This window comes from Aquarana catesbeiana, linkage group LG01, assembly GCF_042186555.1.
Source record: "Aquarana catesbeiana isolate 2022-GZ linkage group LG01, ASM4218655v1, whole genome shotgun sequence".
Classification (NCBI taxonomy): Eukaryota; Metazoa; Chordata; class Amphibia; order Anura; family Ranidae; genus Aquarana; species Aquarana catesbeiana.
In genome coordinates, this window is record NC_133324.1 from 889109318 (window position 1) to 889126601 (window position 17284).

General features: G+C 42.1%; 1 protein-coding gene across 5 annotated transcripts in view; it reads right to left on the reverse strand.

Moving 5' to 3' along the window:
* SH3BP2 (SH3 domain binding protein 2) overlaps positions 1 to 17284 on the reverse strand; it is a 112974-nt gene that overhangs the window by 52390 nt on the left and 43300 nt on the right. The window contains exon 1 of one of the 5 annotated variants that reach the window (XM_073610893.1): positions 9452 to 9669. The exons of the other annotated variants lie outside the window; for them this stretch is intronic. Within the exon in view, the coding sequence (XP_073466994.1) occupies positions 9452 to 9528 (77 nt within the window). The 5' untranslated portion in view covers positions 9529 to 9669. Of the gene's footprint in view, positions 1 to 9451; positions 9670 to 17284 lie in introns of those variants that run through there. 5 annotated transcript variants of the gene reach the window in all.

The following is a 17284-nucleotide window of genomic DNA, read 5'->3' on the forward strand; positions in this document are numbered from 1 at the left end:
GTATATATATATACCGTGTATATATATATATATACCGTGTATATATATATATATTATATATATATATATATATATATATATATATATATATATATATATATATAAAAAATATATATTACATATTAATGAATACAGAGCTGCATTCATTTGTATCCCTTTTACCTGTTTGGAGTTTAGCTTTAATAAGTAATCAGGGCCGTTTTTTTTTTTTTTTTTTTGCTGTAGCTTTGGCCTTTGTTCACATTGGAGCGACTTGTCATGCAATTTGACTCTATTGTCGGCAATGGTCATGCTCAAATCAATGCAATGCCGACTTTGGGGTTTCCGCATCATTTTGAAAAAGTAGTTCCTACACTACTTTTGGCAATTTCAGGTGTGACTTGCATAGTGAAAGTTGCACTGACATGCGGCTTTGAAATTGTGCGATTTCAGATGAAGTCACACAATTTCAAAGCCGCATTCAGTGTGAATGAGAGCTTAAAGCAGGAGAGGGAGGAATTGATGAGTTGATCTGTCTCAGATTTGTGTCTCCTGTTCAGAATTGAACATATGAAAAACAGTCTGATGGCAAATGTCATGTCGGCTGGTGGTCACAGGAGTAACTGGGGATTTTTTATCTCTGGTCAGAGTCTTATTAAATCTTTCCATCCAACAACCACATGCCAGCTATGCATGGAAAATAAACCAAAAGCAGGGGCATTTCTGGTAAATCGTGTATAATAAATCTAAAGTTTATTTCACTTCTCAGCCACAGACGTACACAAACCCAGATACTTTATTTCCACTTTTGTTTTCTGCTCCCTCCGCTCTCTGTGGTTGTCTTAGCTCCACCACCGCTGCAGATGCTTAGAGACTGTATGGAGATCAGGCTAACTTTGTAACATTGGAACTAATTGGAGATCTACCATCTTTGGGTCCATGCACTCTGGGCATTAGGCTCTAGTATTTTAGGTGCAAGCGGAAGGCACAGGTGCAACTCCCAGCCCCGCTGCTGGCAGCCTTTTAAACTCTATAACAGGCTGACAGCTGCTGAAGCTGGACGGTGCACGTTTAAGAAATGTGTACTATCCGGGAATACATCCAGGGATGAATGCTTAGAACACAGAGGGGTTGATTTACTATTAAAAAATAGAGTGCGCAGTTTGCAAAGAGCAGTTGTTCCAGAGCTTAGTAAATGAGCAGAGGCTCTGCTGACTTCCATCATCCAATCACGCAAAAGCAAAAATGCACTTTTTAAAAATTTGTTATAGTTATTCTTTGCAAAGTAAAGGTGGTTGTAAAGCTTTGATTTAAAAAACAAAACAAAAAAACAAACATGCCTATACTTACCTGCTCTGTGCAATGGTTTTGCACAGTGCAGCCCCAATCCTCTTCTTCTGGGGTCCCCAGCTGGGACTCCAGGCCCCTCCTCTTCATCGGGTGCCCCCGCGGAAAGTCGCTTTCCATGGGGGCACCCATGTGGGCTCACCGCTGCTGGCCCTGCCCCCCCGCCGTGTCACAGCTTTTGATTGACAGCAGTGGGAGCCAATGGCTTCTGCTGCTATCAATCTGTCCAATGAGCAGAGCGACAGCAGCTGGAGCCACTGCGCTTGTGCCCATCGCTGGATCGGATCGGGCTCAAGTAAGAAAAAGGGGGGTCTGGGGGGAGCTGCAGCACAGAAGGTTTTTCAGCTTGATGCAAAGAATGCATGAAGGTAAAAAACCTTAAGGCTTTGCAACCACTTGAAGCTTTACCTCATTTATTAAGCTCAGGAGCAACTGCAAAGTGCACCATTTGCCTTTAATAAATCAAGCGCAGACTACCAGCAGTGGAGCTGGGTGGTGCACCTATCTCCTCCTCCCACACCCATCACTGGATCCTCACACAGGCTAAACACCCAGTGTGCATGGGACTTAAAGCGGAGTTCCACCCAAACGTGGAACTTCCGCTCATTTGTCTCCCCCCCTCTGGTTGGCACCTTTCGGGGGGACAGGATATCTGACAGGTATCTTGTTCCCACTTCTGGGAGTCCGCGCCGCAGCCCATGACGTCACAGCGAGGCTCCCTCCTCCTCTGCCTGTCGCTGGGCCAGTAGAAGACAGGAGCGGGGCCTCCCGCATGTGCAGTAGGGTTCGCGGCGTGACGCCGTAAGGCAACACTGCCGGGTTCCCTTACCCACAATGGTGGCGGTAGCACCCGACAGCTGATGGAAACATCAGCTGCAGTTCCGACATCACCGACTCCAGCACAGGTAAGTGTCCTATTATTAAAAGCCAGCAGCTGCAGTATGTGTAGCTGCTGGCTTTTATTTTTTTTTTATTTTGGGGCAGACCTCCGCTTTAAGAATTAGCTGAGAACGCACTTATCAAAGTCTTACACATCCTCATTCAGCACTTATCTTCATGCAGTATACATTGATGTACAGTGGTTACACATGTGCCTCCCACTCATTTCAATGCTGCCAAATTTAGATTAGAAAACAAAAAAAAAACCCCAAGGAAACAAAACTACCCTGCATATCGGGGAAAAGTGGGTGTCTAGAAGTTTAAAAACGCCTGAGAAAGGAACTAAGTCAGGATGTTTTTGATAAAAAGCCACCAACGCAAATGCTACAGTAATAGACCACAGCATGAACAAAGGTCATGAAAAATACAATGTATTCCTGTTTCTGTAGCAGTAAGAAGCATTTTATTCCGGATATTTTATGTGTGCAAGTAACTGAGCAGAGATGACGCTCCTGTGGCGGTAAATGTTAAGCTCCCATTCACAGATTTGTGGTGTGATTTTGCACATTTCTCTGGAAATTTTATAGATAGGAAACTCCTATCCTCGTATTGATTAGTGGGTTCCAAATGATTACCTACTGCAGTAGGGAACAGACACAAAAGATACACTTTGCATCTTTCCAAATAACTGTTCTCTTTATTTGATTCAATTTAGTTTTTTTTTTTATACACAGGATTACGTAGGTATCACAATGATATTACAATTGTACTTCTATGGTAACAAGGGACGTAACATAGGCAGGCTAAATCTAAACAGGATTCAAAAGAATGCAAATATGTATTAGCCCCGTGTGCACAATGAGTGCAGTGTGCAATGCATAGGCAAACATACAAAACAGAATACAATTATATACAGACTTTACAATTTCCTTTACAGCGCTCAACATCAAGTAACCCATTCTTTTCTATTGTGACTGTTCACATCTCTACGCTCAGTTGCTTGCATCCCAAAAAGGTGCATGAGCTTTTTTGGATCTGTGGCATGACACAAGTGATTTTTTGAGTTTGGTGCCTGGACAACTGCTCTCCTCTTCCAAAAATAAAAATGCCTGAGCTTACATATACGTGCAAAACACTTTAAAATGACACACTGCCATACACAAATACCTGCAAAAAAAGCCCTTCCAAATTCCAGCTCAGGTGTGAAGGGGGCTACTACATTGCTGGATCCATTTTACAGACTGCTTGTAATGTAACTTGAAGTAGATGGAAAGGCTATAAAAAACCTACTTTAAAATGTTACCTTGCCATTGTTTTACTTTGCCTCACAAATCCCTATATAAAAACATTTTTTTCATGTTTTTTCTATATGGTCATTTGATCGCAAAGCACATGTGTACGGATAGGTATGCCCACGTGAATGAGGCCTAAATGTGCAAGCCAAAAAGGGGGCTGAATTACAAAAGTTGTGAGGTTACCCATTGATTTCCACGGCTCAAACCATTGTTGGCAGGAGTTTCCTCCCACCAGCTGCAGCAGTGGCACATTTAGACAGAGGGGTCAGAGCTTTGTGGTCATGTGACCACTTAGAAAATGTTTTTAAACAACAAAAAAAGGTATTTACCTTGCAACTTATGCTAAAATATATGCGGGGCAATAGAGAGCAATGGGGAGGAAACATTGTAAAGTACGTTTATTGTCTAGCCTTTCCTTCTACTTAGTTCTAAAGGGTGACTCCAGTTAAAAGTATTTTTCTTATTTTTTGTTAAAGGGTGGGAAAAGGTTAGTGTAGTGGGATGAGTTAGATTTGTATTGCTTATATTTTATTGCTTTTTTGTTCTTGACATTACTTATCAAGTCACCAAAACAGAAAGTGGGGGGGATCCACTCCAAAAGGGGCATAGAGGGAAATAATAGCCTGGCTTTTCCATGTGAGATTTAAAACAAGGTCACAAAAATGTTAATTTAATTATATTCTTTAATAGCCACAAAGATTATACAATGTGTGCACCAAATGCCTTTGTGACTACCTTGTAAACGTAGCAGTGACCTCATCACTGTGCTGTACATAGCCTGTGCAGAGAACAGAGCTATAAGAGGGACCCAGCAGGCTCCACCCACTACAGGCTGCCTGCAGAAAACTACAGGAGGGGCGGAGACAAGACCAGTCACCCTGCACAAGGAGAGAGTGCAGCAGTGACCGGTCTTTATTACAGGAAGCTCCTGCACAGAGGAAAAGTTTCATACTGCACAGATTTGGAAGAAATACACAAAGCACACCAAGATTGAAGGAAGAATACAATGTGGTTGATTTACTGAAACTGAAGAGTGCAAAATCTGGTGCAGCTATGCATAAAAACCAATCAGCTTCTAACTTCAGCTTGTTCAGTTAAGCTTTGACAAAAATCCTGGGAGCTGATTAGTTTCTATGCAGAGCTGCACCAGATTTTGCACTCTCCAGTTTTAGTAAAAAAAATCAAAATTTGCCTATCCCGATGTCCAGCTTTAAGCTCTGTGTAAACGTCTGAGAGAGGCAGTGAGCCAAATACAGAAGCAGCGTATTGGAAAATCCCTTATATAAACTGAATGCTACTGACATTGTTGCAAAGAGAAATGTGAATTTTATTGGCATTTATACAAAGTCATGGCTGGCTGCAGTTTAAAGATGAAAAAATAAGTAGTAATAACATAAAGTGAGTCATGCAGCAAATACACAAATTATATAATTCCGGTGAAGCTGTAATGTTCCTTAACCACTTGCCTACCAGGCACTAACACCCCCTTCCTGCCCAGGCCATTTTTCAGCTTTCAGCGCTGTTGCACTGTTGAATGACAATTGCGCGGTCATGCTACACTGTAGTCAAACAAATTTTTTTATAATTTTCTTCACACAAATAGAGCTTTCTTTTGGTGGTATTTAATCACTGCTGTTTTTTTTTTATTTTTTTACAAAAAAAAAAAATAAAAAAAAGACCAAAAATTAAAAAAAAAAGACCAAAAATTAAAAAAAAAAAAAGACCAAAAATAAAAAAAAAAATATATTTTTTCTTCTGTCAGTAAATTTTGTAACTAAGTAATTTTTTGCCTTCACTGATAGGTGGCACTGATAGGCGGCACTGGTGGGCACGGATAGGCGGCACGGTTAGGCGGCATTGATGGGTGGGCAGCACTGATTGGCATTGCTAATGGGCACTGATTGGTGGCACTTGTGGGCAGTGGTGGGCACTGATTGCTGCCACTGGTGGGCATTGGTTGGCACTGTATTGTGACACTATATTTCTTTATTGTAATCAGGGCACTGATGATCAGTACTCTGATTACATTCCTAGATGTCCCCCTGTGAGGAGATGCGCTGATCAGCTCTCCTCGCCACACACTCTATCAGTGTGAGGCAAGGAGAACCGATTACCGGCATCTCCGTGTTTACATGTGACCGGCTGTGATTGGACACAGTCGATCACATGGTTAAAGAGCCACGGACGCGGCTCTTTACACAGATCGGGGTCGCACCATGTCCTAGGAACACGGCGTGACCACGATCATCGCGCCCTGCCGGGGCGCAAGAGCGGCCGTTCTGAAACGCCGTCATATGACGTCATCCCAGAACAAGAGCCGCACCGCCCTGCCGTCATTTGACGGTGGGCGGGCGGCAACTAGTTTAAGGCTTAATTCATGCCACAACGCACATGTGTTTGCATTTTGAGGCTCTTGTTTAAGCCAAAAATGTAAACTGAAAGGGGTCGAATGCACAAAGGGGGAATGCTTCATTCTGCATTGTAGATGCATTCTGGTGGTGCACTGGGACGCCACAGAAAACGAATAACATCATAATGCACCAAATGCATGCTGCATTTTCAACATTCTGGTGCGACTGAGTCTTAACTCCTGAGCACCTTAAAGCAATGTGAGCTTGAGTTCAGCTTCAAGTTGTTAGAGTATTTTTTTCTTATATTTTTCTGCGAGCCAGGCCTTCTCGTCCACATCAGTGCCTGACCTCACAAATATGCTTCTGGAAGAATGGTCAAACATTCCCATAGACACACTCCTAAACCTTGTGGACGGCCTTCCCAGAAGAGTTGAAGCTGTTATAGCTATAAAGGGTGGGCCAACTCAATATTGAACCCTACGGACTAAGACTGGGATGCCAGTAAAGTTCATGTGTATATAAAGGCAGGCGTCACAATACTTTTGGTAATATAGGGTACCTATATTAGTCCATTCTGGACCAATGTAACTATGTATAAACTGCCATGCCTAAATTGCAGCTTTAACCCAGAGGCAGCCAGACAACTAGCATTTTCAAAAGCTAGTCAATAGTTGCAGTGTCTATATTGATTTCACTATAGGTCTCCCTTTACTAGCTGGCACTAGTTGTTGTACAATCTGCTATACACTCATAGTGAATTGCTCCTTGTTATGTACACCTCTAGCTGGTTGTAAACTGATGAGCTGCTTGGAACTGTTTTGTGGCTCCTGCAATCCTTTTATTTCACAACAGGGGAAATAATATTTCTTACCAATCATCTTTCAGCCTGAAGTTGCTTCAATTATGACTTGCATATCAAGTGTGGTTTATATGCACTGGTAGTTACGTCTTCCATCATCAGGAAACATTTTAATATGAGTCACGTGGTGCCAATGACAGCCAGGCTGATATCACAGCAGTATTTTAGAATCCTTGAAAGACCACAGGATAGTATCATTCTTGCAGCTAAGCACTGCCAGACCAATACAACTTACTGGCAAACATACATCATCACTCCGTCTACAGATATTGGCAGTTTAACCTTTTTTTGGAGTGGTGGTGGTGGGGGGGTATTGCTAGTAATTGGCAACTATTGTGTAGGCTTGGAAATGGTTTCTGGATCCATTAAACAGAGAATCATCTGCTCAGGTTGCAATACCAGACATATTGGGGTTGATTTACTAACGACAAATAGATTGTGCAAGAGCAGATGATCCAGAGCATAGTAAAAGGAGCAGAAGCTCTGCTGACTTTTATCATCCAATCATGTGCGAGCAAATATGCTGTTTTTTTTTTCTCCTTGCACATAATTGGGTATTCTTTGCAAAGTGAAGCTTTCCCTCATTTACTAAGCTCTGAAGCAACTGCACTTGCAAAGTGCACAGTTTATTTGCCTTTAGTAAACCAACCCCATTATTTCGTATTCTATAATAAATTTTGCAAAATTAATATTTTTTTTTGCTAAAAACATTAGCTGAAGTTTTTTTCCACAATAAAATATATTATTTGGACATACAATATATCTGCCTCAAAAATAACCAATGCAAATTCATTCTGTAATGGTTCCGCTTTATCAGTAATTTTGGCATTGTTGGTTTCGGGTTTTTTTCCCGCTTAAAAAGAACACTTGTTGAATAAAGCCTTATTTATAAACGAGCTCTTCTTAAAGCGGAGTTCCACCCAAAAATTGAACTTCTGCTTTAAGTGTAGGTGACCCCCTGACATGCTACATTTGGCATGTCATTTTTGTGTGTGTGTGTGTGGGGGGGCAGATACCCTCTTTTTAGGGGCATTCAGTTCCCACTTCCTCCCGGGGCTCCGTGGCGTCGGAAGGAAGTTCACCTCTCCATGCAATCTTCTGGGACACATCACAGGTCCCAGAAAATTGCCCGGCCAATCGCAGCACGGCTCGCCCACAGTTATGATGCCGCCGCCGAGTATATAGGCTGAGTATATAGGCCTTCAAAGACCTTAGACCAGGCATAAGCTGAGGTTGGTTTATTTGTTATGCATTGACTGTATTATATGCATTAAACTTGTTTTCTTGTGAATGTTGCATTTAATGGTTTGTAATAAAAGGCTGCTATGGCCATTCAACTATAAAGAAAATGTGTCGTCTGGTAATTTTGGAAGGAGGGATTGGTCAAGTGTTTAATGTTTTAAAGATAATCAGAGCCTCTACATTCTGCCGATCCCGCAGTCATGGATTTTAACAGTATGGAGACTTATTTTTATTGTTTTACATAGCTATACCTGCAAAATGGGCCAGCCTGACGTGATCTAGCAATACCTAATTTTCTGACTACGGTTTCACTTTAATTAAAATCATTTAAGCAATAAATGAATAAATAGATAAATAAACTACAGGCTCTTTATGAGGCCTCAATTATCAAACAGATCACAATAAGTTATGTTGTTCTAGGGCAGGGATATGCAATTAGTGGACCTCCAGCTTTTGCAGAACTACAAGTCCCATGAGGCATAGCAAGACTCTGACAGCCACAAGCATGACACCCAGAGACAGAGGCATGATGGGACTTGTAGTTTTGCAACAGCTGGAGGTCCACTAATTGCATATCCCTGTTCTAGGGCAATCAAGCGGGTTGAAGAGAAATGGCATAGAGTAAGGGTGGATTCACACATTCTTGTGAATTGCGTTAACGTGCTTTGTGTCAAGTGTTGATGTGCAATGCAATAAAGTAGCCTATGCACCTTGAATGGGCTGACAACACTGAAGAACGGGCCAAGAAATGGACATGCAGCATTTTGTTCCTGACATAGAGCACCACAATGCATGGTAGTCGCCTCACTGCGTGGTATGGTGCACTGCAACTCTTGTACGTTGGAGTTGTGATGCCTTAGTGTATTGAGGTGCCTTTTAAAATAAATAACACTTTAACACACTAACAGACATAACATGTAGTAAAGCGCACATTACCACAATGCACCCTATTGCAAAAGTGTGTTTCAGGCCTAAAAGGTTGACTGGGAATGTTTTAAAGAGGCTTCTGCAGTCGCTTAACGGAATGGCCAAATCCTGGATTGTTGTATCTGGTGATCAATGTCTAAAGTTCAAACAATACAAACACTCTATCTTGAGGGTTCTAAATTATTAAATAATACCAATGGCATAGACTGGAAATGGAAATGTGCTTTCACTGGCAAGGCCATCTTCCATTGGTTTCTCTGCTAATATCAACACCAATGCATTCAATCATACACCAAAATCAAACAGTTGCGTGTATTTATTAGGCCCTGGCCTTTCTACTGAGGGATCCAAATGATCATTTGTAATAATATGTCCTTTTTTCCCTGATATCTCACTACATATTGTGCAATTGCTCTAAAGGTGCACAATTTGAAAAACAACACATTTAAACTACAATAGAAATCTTAGAAGTGAACAGAGGCATACCAATAACATTAGTCAATAAGGGCACTTCATCCACCATCACAATAGAAAAGCTACATCTATCGAAAAACAATAGCAATGCCACAAACCTTGCTTCCACCCGACACATGGCTCTTCTTTCAACGGACACAGCTAAAGACTTGGATCTTCTTATAGATGTCGCCATCAGAGTAAAATCCAGATTTCAAAAACCAAACTCATACTGGAAAGGAGAACTACACAGCAGCATTGACAGAGAAGCTGTGTGCCTTGCCTGTCTCTCAGAAACAAATAGCTGGTCAAGTAAGAGACACAGCACTGCCCAGAGTTTATTTCCTCTGGTGATACAAGCTTCCTCTTTTCTGGGGTCTGTCACCGCGACTGCTCTATATTTTTTTTTTTACAAGCTTCCTGTTCTCACAGTTCCATGTCACATCATATAGCCAAAGACACATAAATAACCAACAAGTCATATCAAAGGGAATTTCCATGTAAGGGTCTTGTTTGTAAGGCCGTCTAGCTTCCTCGTTTATGAAATAGCAGAACGTGCAGAACACACCTATGACTGAAGATATACAATCGATACTACAACAACAGCTGTTTTCTGTCTTAATGATTGCTTTTTTTTGTTTTTTTAATTTCCATGTACAAAGATGTGTGAAGTGACTTGGAGCTTACGCAGGGATAAGAAGTCTCTTACAGCCCCCATGTGACAGTGCTGGGTACCTGAGTGGCCAATCGACAAGCAGGAGTGATGTCACAAGGGATGAAGGGGTGTCAGTAATATGCTGCACTATAAAATATCAGGAAATCTTTTTCCTCCTGTGGGCCAATTGGGGGGCAGGGGAAGAAAAGATGGGTATACACTGCTAGTAAGGATCCATTAAAACAATCTTGTAATTTTGCCCATCCAGGGCAAAGTGATATGTTTCCATTCCAGCTTCCCCCATACTCACTGGAACCTTCACTGCACTCAGCTGCAACTCCATTTGACTGTTTGAACCCTCAGGTGCCTTGTTCCCTTCCTCCCAGAAAGCAGTGTTCGGGCCTCAGCAGCCAATTTTTCAGGCCAAATACTGTCACATAAGGAAGGGGAGAAGATCATTACCCAGTGTAAGCTCATGTAGATCATACATAGGGGCTAGACTCACAACTCTGCCCATTCAGGTTGCACTCCCCTCACTCTGTTCCTCTGTCAAAGTGGCATATCTACTTTGAATAGTGAACTTATACTGAAAGAAAAATGGGGGCTGCCATTACTGACTTTCCTTCTGAAAATGCTAGCTGCCTGATCACTTCAGTTACCCACCTAGATCAAACATGTAGCAGAGTGAAGTCAGAAATCCTGATCCGCATGCTAGTTCTGGAGCAGTGACTCAAAAAACATTGAAGCCTTTGGATCAGCAGAACAGCCAAACAGTCATAACTTTAAGAAGCAGAGCAACAGTGGTCTACATAATCCTTAACTCAGTTCAGTTGGAGAAATAAATTGGCAAAAAATTTACACTTCTGGGAGTGTTGATCTCCTAGTCCATCCACTGTGCTCATTGTTTCCTCCTGCCAACCTTCATGTCACTAGAGTAGAGGTTGGGGAGAGGAACCATTATGTAGGGAACACTTGCAAGCATTCACAAATATGTGGCCCTGTGTTTACAACTTACCATGCTGAGAGTGCGTTCCCTGCACGCTCCCAGCACAGTAGTCGTGGGTATGGGTGAGATCATATAGCTTGTATTGATTGGTTTGCGCAAAAGTTACAGCATCTACAAACTTTGGGAATTTTTTATTTTTTATTTTACCAGTAATGGCAACGATCAGCAACTTATAGCAGGGCTGCAATATCGCAGCGGACAAATTGGACACCTGACACTTTTTGGGGGCCAGCGCTAAAAAAAAAATATGCACTGTTACTGTATTAATGACACTGGCTGGGAATGGGGTTAACATCAGGGGCGATCAAAGGGTTAACTGTGTTCCCTGGGAGTGCTCACTAACTGTGGAGGAGGTGCTTTGACTGGGGGAAGGTAAAGATCTGTGTTCCTGCTTAGCAGGAATACAGGATCAGTACATTCCCCTCTCACGGTCTGCCTTGTTTACATAGGCAGACTGCCCTCTTGCCTGTCTCCCGAAGGATCGGCGGGTCCCGGTGGACATTGAGTTATCCTGATGTCCAATCACAGTGGGAGCGGGTCCCCGGCAGCGCGAGTGTGTACCCCGGAAGTGTCAGATCACGTACTAGGTACGTGATCTGGCACAGAGCGGCCGCCCTGTCCCAGTATATGTGCGTGTGGCGGTCCGCAAGCGGTTAAAGCAGAACTTCACTCTTTCAATCAACATTGACTATTTTTAATCCTTATGCTGCTAACATTAGTAAATAGATAGGAAAAAATATATTTGCTTGTTTTAAACCTTTTTTCAAATTTCTTCGGTTACTTCCTGGTTTCCATGCCTGGGCAAATGATGTAATTTATCCAAGGCGAGGAGGGGTTTTCTTAGCTAAGCACACCTACCTGTCTGCATGCCTGAGCTAAGGGCAGATGGATTCCAGGAAGTAGATGCTATATGAATCATCTTCCCTTACTCAAAATGGCCACAGCCCCAAATGTTAGGGGGTTGTTTTTCAAAGTGATTTCTCAAGAAATAAAGCATGGAGACATGGATGGATTGGTGAATTTGCTTTGGATATTAAAAATTAATTAAATAGCATTTTAGGTTTGTGGTGCTCAGATGCAATGTAGCTCTGCTTTAGGCTGGGTTCACACTGATGCGGTCTGCCACATCGCATGTTATTTGTTCAGGAATCGCACTAGAATCCTGTACAAATGACGTGAATTCTGTGTTGTACGGTTTGAGCCATTTGGCTCAATTTACACTGGATCCGCATCAAAATGCGCAGGACTCTTTTTTTGTCTGTACTGGAATCGGATCGCATAGCTGTTCAGACCCAGGCGATCCGATTCCATAGTTCTGCGAACCGATTTGGGGGTGCCATTAACTTTATATTGACACCTGCAGTGGTTCACAAAGCACAGTGTGAACTGCCTGCGATTCTGATCTGATGTGGGAACCACACAGGAATCGCTGCGGTTTCCGCACCGCATCAGTGTGAACCGGGCCTTAAGGCTCGTACACACTATAAGAAAATCGGGCAAACATTTTCAACCGAGGAAGGATCATAAGATTTTCTGATAGTGTGTACACAACTTTCGACAGATGATTCCGACTTTCTGAATTAAAATTTCCGAAAGGACAATCTCCAAAATTCTTCGCGTACGGTAACAGAACAAATTATTTTATCACTTAGCACCGACTGTATGCACATATGCGGCCTCGGTTTTAAGGGGTTATGCCGGGATGATGCCTGCTGCTGCAGGCATCACTCCGGTACCGTTTTTTAGAGTGGACGGTCAGCTCTTTAGGGATAACAACCGATGCGGCTAAAAGCTGCTCAGCTGTTATCCTAAAGGAGGGGATGACCACCTTCCGCCGCTCTTCCCGGGCCTCCCGTCCCACCGGGAGACCCGATCCACGATCCAGCACTTCCACTGGCTATAATGAGACTGAAACAAAGCTGGAAATGGCTTTGCTCCAGTCTCCTATGTGAAAACTCAGAAGAAATTTTTTTTAAATCAGCGCCTTAGGCAGCCGAGTAAATCGGAAGTGACGCTGTGACGTCACTGTGAAATAGGAGATTGGAACAAAGCCATTTCCAGCTTTGTTCCAGTCTCCTATGTAAAAACACAGAAGCGACGTCACAACGTCACTTCCGATTTACTCGGCTGCCAAAGGCGCTGATTTAAAAAAAAAAGTTCAAAATTCAGAATCGCTGTTTTTGGCGATCTGAATACTTTGAAGTGCAAAGTAGGGATTTGGGGTCTTTTATACCCCTGATCCCTCCATAAAGAGTACCTGTCACCACCTATTACTGTCACAAGGGTTTACATTACATATTCCTTGTGACAACAATAAAAGTGATCAGATTTTTTTTTTTTAAAGTGATAATGTAAAAATAAATAATTAAAAGAAATTAGAAAAAAATAAAATGTACAGTGCCCCCGTCCTCGCGAGCTTGTGCAGCAAAGAAAACGCATGCGTAAGTCGCGCCCGCATATGTAAACGGTGTTCAATTCACACATGTGGGGTATCGCCTTAATAATTCTAGCAAAAGACCTCCTCTGTAACTCTAACCTGGTAACCATTAAATCTTTTTACAGCATCGCCTATGGAGATTTTTAGGTACCATAGTTTGTCGCCATTCCACAAGTGAGCGCAATTTTAAAGCATGACATGTTAGGTATCCATTTACTCAGTGTAACATCATCTTTCACATTATACAAAGAAATTGGGCTAACTTTACTGTTTAGTTTTTTTAATTCATAAAAGTCTATTTTTTCCTAAAAAAGTGCGTTTGAAAAACAGCCGCACAAAATATTGCAACAATCACCATTTTATTCTCTAGGGTCTCTGCTAAATATATATATATATATATATATAATGTTTGGGGGTTCTAAGTAATTTTCTAGCAAAAAAAAAAACAGATTTTAACTTGTAAGCAACAAATGTCAGAAATAGGCTTAGGCGTGAAAGGGTTAATATGTACCGTTTTCGTAAGATTTCCGTACAAGAAAAATCACAAAAGAAAGACTGCGCATGATCAGAGACAATAAACAGCTAGAAAAAAACTTTGGTGTACAAGAATTATTGTACATTATTTCCTTCTTTGGCTTCCGACTTTGCTGTGATACAAAGAAAATGGGACGATTGTTCACCCCATTTTCTTATATTGTGTACCCCACTTTAAGAACGAAAAGCAGGGCGGCAAATAGCTGTCTTTAGTTGCATCTTTAACTATCACTCAACTGAGAAGAAACTATGTTACTTAATTTCTTCCTTATTCTTAATTAAATGAGGGAACTATCAGCCAAATTGTTCAGTTATTTTCCAGCAAGCTGAAAAAGCTCTGTTGGAAAATACATAGACATTGGAATTGCTTATTTTGCCCCCAAGGTGTATCAATAATTATCCTGACCCTCACCTACATAATGGGCTGAAAATATGAATGGCCTTACGCTTACCACACACACTCAGGCAATATTCTTACAATTTCAATCACTTTGGATAGCCAATGACCAAACCGATCAAGGCAACCTACCACCTAGAGTTCAAACATTTCATGGCTTTGATCTAAGCCAAGTGTATGACCAGTTTTACCAGTTATTCTCAGTGAATGTCTATTATTCTGCTCTCACGGAATTAAAATAGAACTTCATGGCTTTGATCTAAGCCAAGTATATGACCAGTTTTACCAGTTATTCTCAGTGAATATCTGTTATTCTGCTCTCACGGAATTAAAATAGAACTTCTAAGCGACCTATTCTGAAACTGGACTTATTTACAGCTGTTTAGCAAAGGAAGTAATTTCAGTTATTTGATGGAAGACCAAGCAGATACGACTTTGGTTGACATGGTAGCTAAGTGATTAGCAGGCTCACCTTGCAGTACTGGCAATCCATGTTCATTTCCCATCTGTCAAGCGAGTTTTCTCTGTGTTTGTATAGTATTAATTTATTTACTCTCTTAAAATACTGTAATTACAAGTCTTTCACCCATAAATTGGGCCTTTTACGTGTATAGGAATCTTTAGCAACATTAGCTTCTTTGGTGATACGGATTAATGCAAATAGTCCAATTTGATAAAAAAAGCACTGTGGTTAAGCGTAGGAGGTAAATGTATGAAAAAAAAAAAGAAATGAAAGTTACATTAAAGTGTAGTGTAAACCTAAAATTTCACATGTTGTTTGGTATGTTAATATGATCTCTGCCAGTATCTCTGAAAAGATACCTGCAGGGATCCATCCATTAGGTTCTTTCATAGATGTGACATAAAAAGGCAAGCAGGTGTCCTCTTCCAGTGTCCCACACCACAAGAGTCACAGTCTCCTACCGAATATCCATGATCTCTCTGAAGTAAAAGAGATCAATAGCGCTTGTGGAGTAGGTCACTGAGAAGACAGCACATCTTGGCATGTATTGGTACCGCAATCTCACTCCCCTCAAATGGCACCCAGCCAACAGGAACAAGAAACCCGCCTATCCTCAGAGATACCATAGAAGAACAGAGGCATACAACATAGCATAAAACTGCAACAGCTACATCCTTTATTGAATGATAGGTACTTACGCAAAAGGTAGAAAAATAGACATGTAATGCCTCGCCTTCTGCGATTGGCGGGTGTGATGAGATCACCAATTAGGCCCTCCCCAACGCGTTACGTCTACAAGCGGATGCCATCAGGGGACTCGGCTTGTACTTAAATGTTAATAGTCTTTCTGAGATGGATCAATAAAAAGAATAACAAATAGGTGAAAATACTTACCTTTCTTGGTGAAAATGCTGATCCAAGTTCCCCCTAAGCGCTGGTCACAAGGCCTAGGCACATGTTCGTGTGATCTCTATTGAAGGAGGGCATCAGGGTCCATTTGAGCTAATCCTCTACTGTAGCCAAATAATTAATCACATTTATCCACTGGGAACTCTTGTGCCCGAATTCCTGGTCCTTCTTCATCTGCCTTTAAGTTTCACTTCTAGTGCTGAGACTTCCATGACACAAATTCAATGATAAAATCTAGCAGGGAGAGACTGAAAGCCCTGCTTAACAGTTGAAAAAAACAGTGGATGCAGGAATTCAAAATCAAAGATCTTTCCTAAGTCTTCCTATTTCCAGATGCCTCTGTCTGTATACTTTCCTGAGTTTGCATATCATTAATATGTAGGCTGGGCATTCTATTAAAGGGCCATTTGGTTGTATTTCTACCTTAACGTTCCCAGTCCTCCCCTGTCCATCATATCTTTAATTTCCCTGGCTGCCCATATACAGTAGTTCCGATGGATGGTTGCTGGCACAGAGGTACTGCTCTGTAAGGAAAGCTGACTGACACCAATGTAAGAACAACATTTGTTCCTTAATCCTGCAATGGAAATGGGAACATTGGACTTGGATTGGTATCAGTGGGCCTCCCGCTGTGTCAGGGTTAAGTTCACCTGCTGGTGGCACTGTGGTGCTCTGGGCCGATGGCTGCAGTTCCAGTGTCCACCAGCAGGTATCTCCCAGAAGCCAGCAGGTTCCAATCAGCCACACCTGGCTCCAGCTGCCAGGTGGATATTTAAGGCTACTCCTCCCTTCCCCCAGTGCGTCACTATTCTGTTGATTGCCCCCTTGCGACCAGAGCCTTGTGCCTCTTGTATCCCGATCCACCCTACACCCCTCTGCCTTGCTCCTGCTCCCTACTCTTGTACCCAGTCTTGTTTCCCTTCCTTTCATCTCTGTTACCTTTGTCCCTTATATTGTAGATATTGTTTATAGATAGTAGTTACGTTCATTTGTTATTTGTATTTTGGGGTTTATGTTCAGTGTTTGCTCTTCTGTATTTGTGTGTTTCACTGTAAATAAATATCACCTTAAGTGCCAGTTCACATTAGAAGCGGCACGACTTGCAGGTCGCCTCACCGAGGCGACCTGCACACGACTGCCGCGGCGACTTGCAAGACGACTTCTGTATAGAAGTCTATGCAAGTCGCCCCCAAAGTAGTACAGGAACCTTTCTTCTAAGTTCTTGCGTCGCTCCGATTAGAACGGTTCCATTGTACAGAACGGGAGGCGACTTGTCAGGCGGCTAGGTTGCCTGACAAGTCGCCCCCGTGTGAACCGGCTCTGAGGATAAATACATTGTTTGGTCTCAGCTTGTGTAGCTACGTGTCTGGTCTCCTTATCTGCTGATTCCTGACACGCTGACACCAGTGAAACTGGGTGATTTATTTCTAAAGACCACTGGCAACAGTGAGGGGGCTATTATGGGTTGCCCTAATGACCATTGTATAAATGGCAATTTTATTTCCACTAACCATCATTTTAGGGAGCTGCATTTCTGTTCTGAAGGGCTGC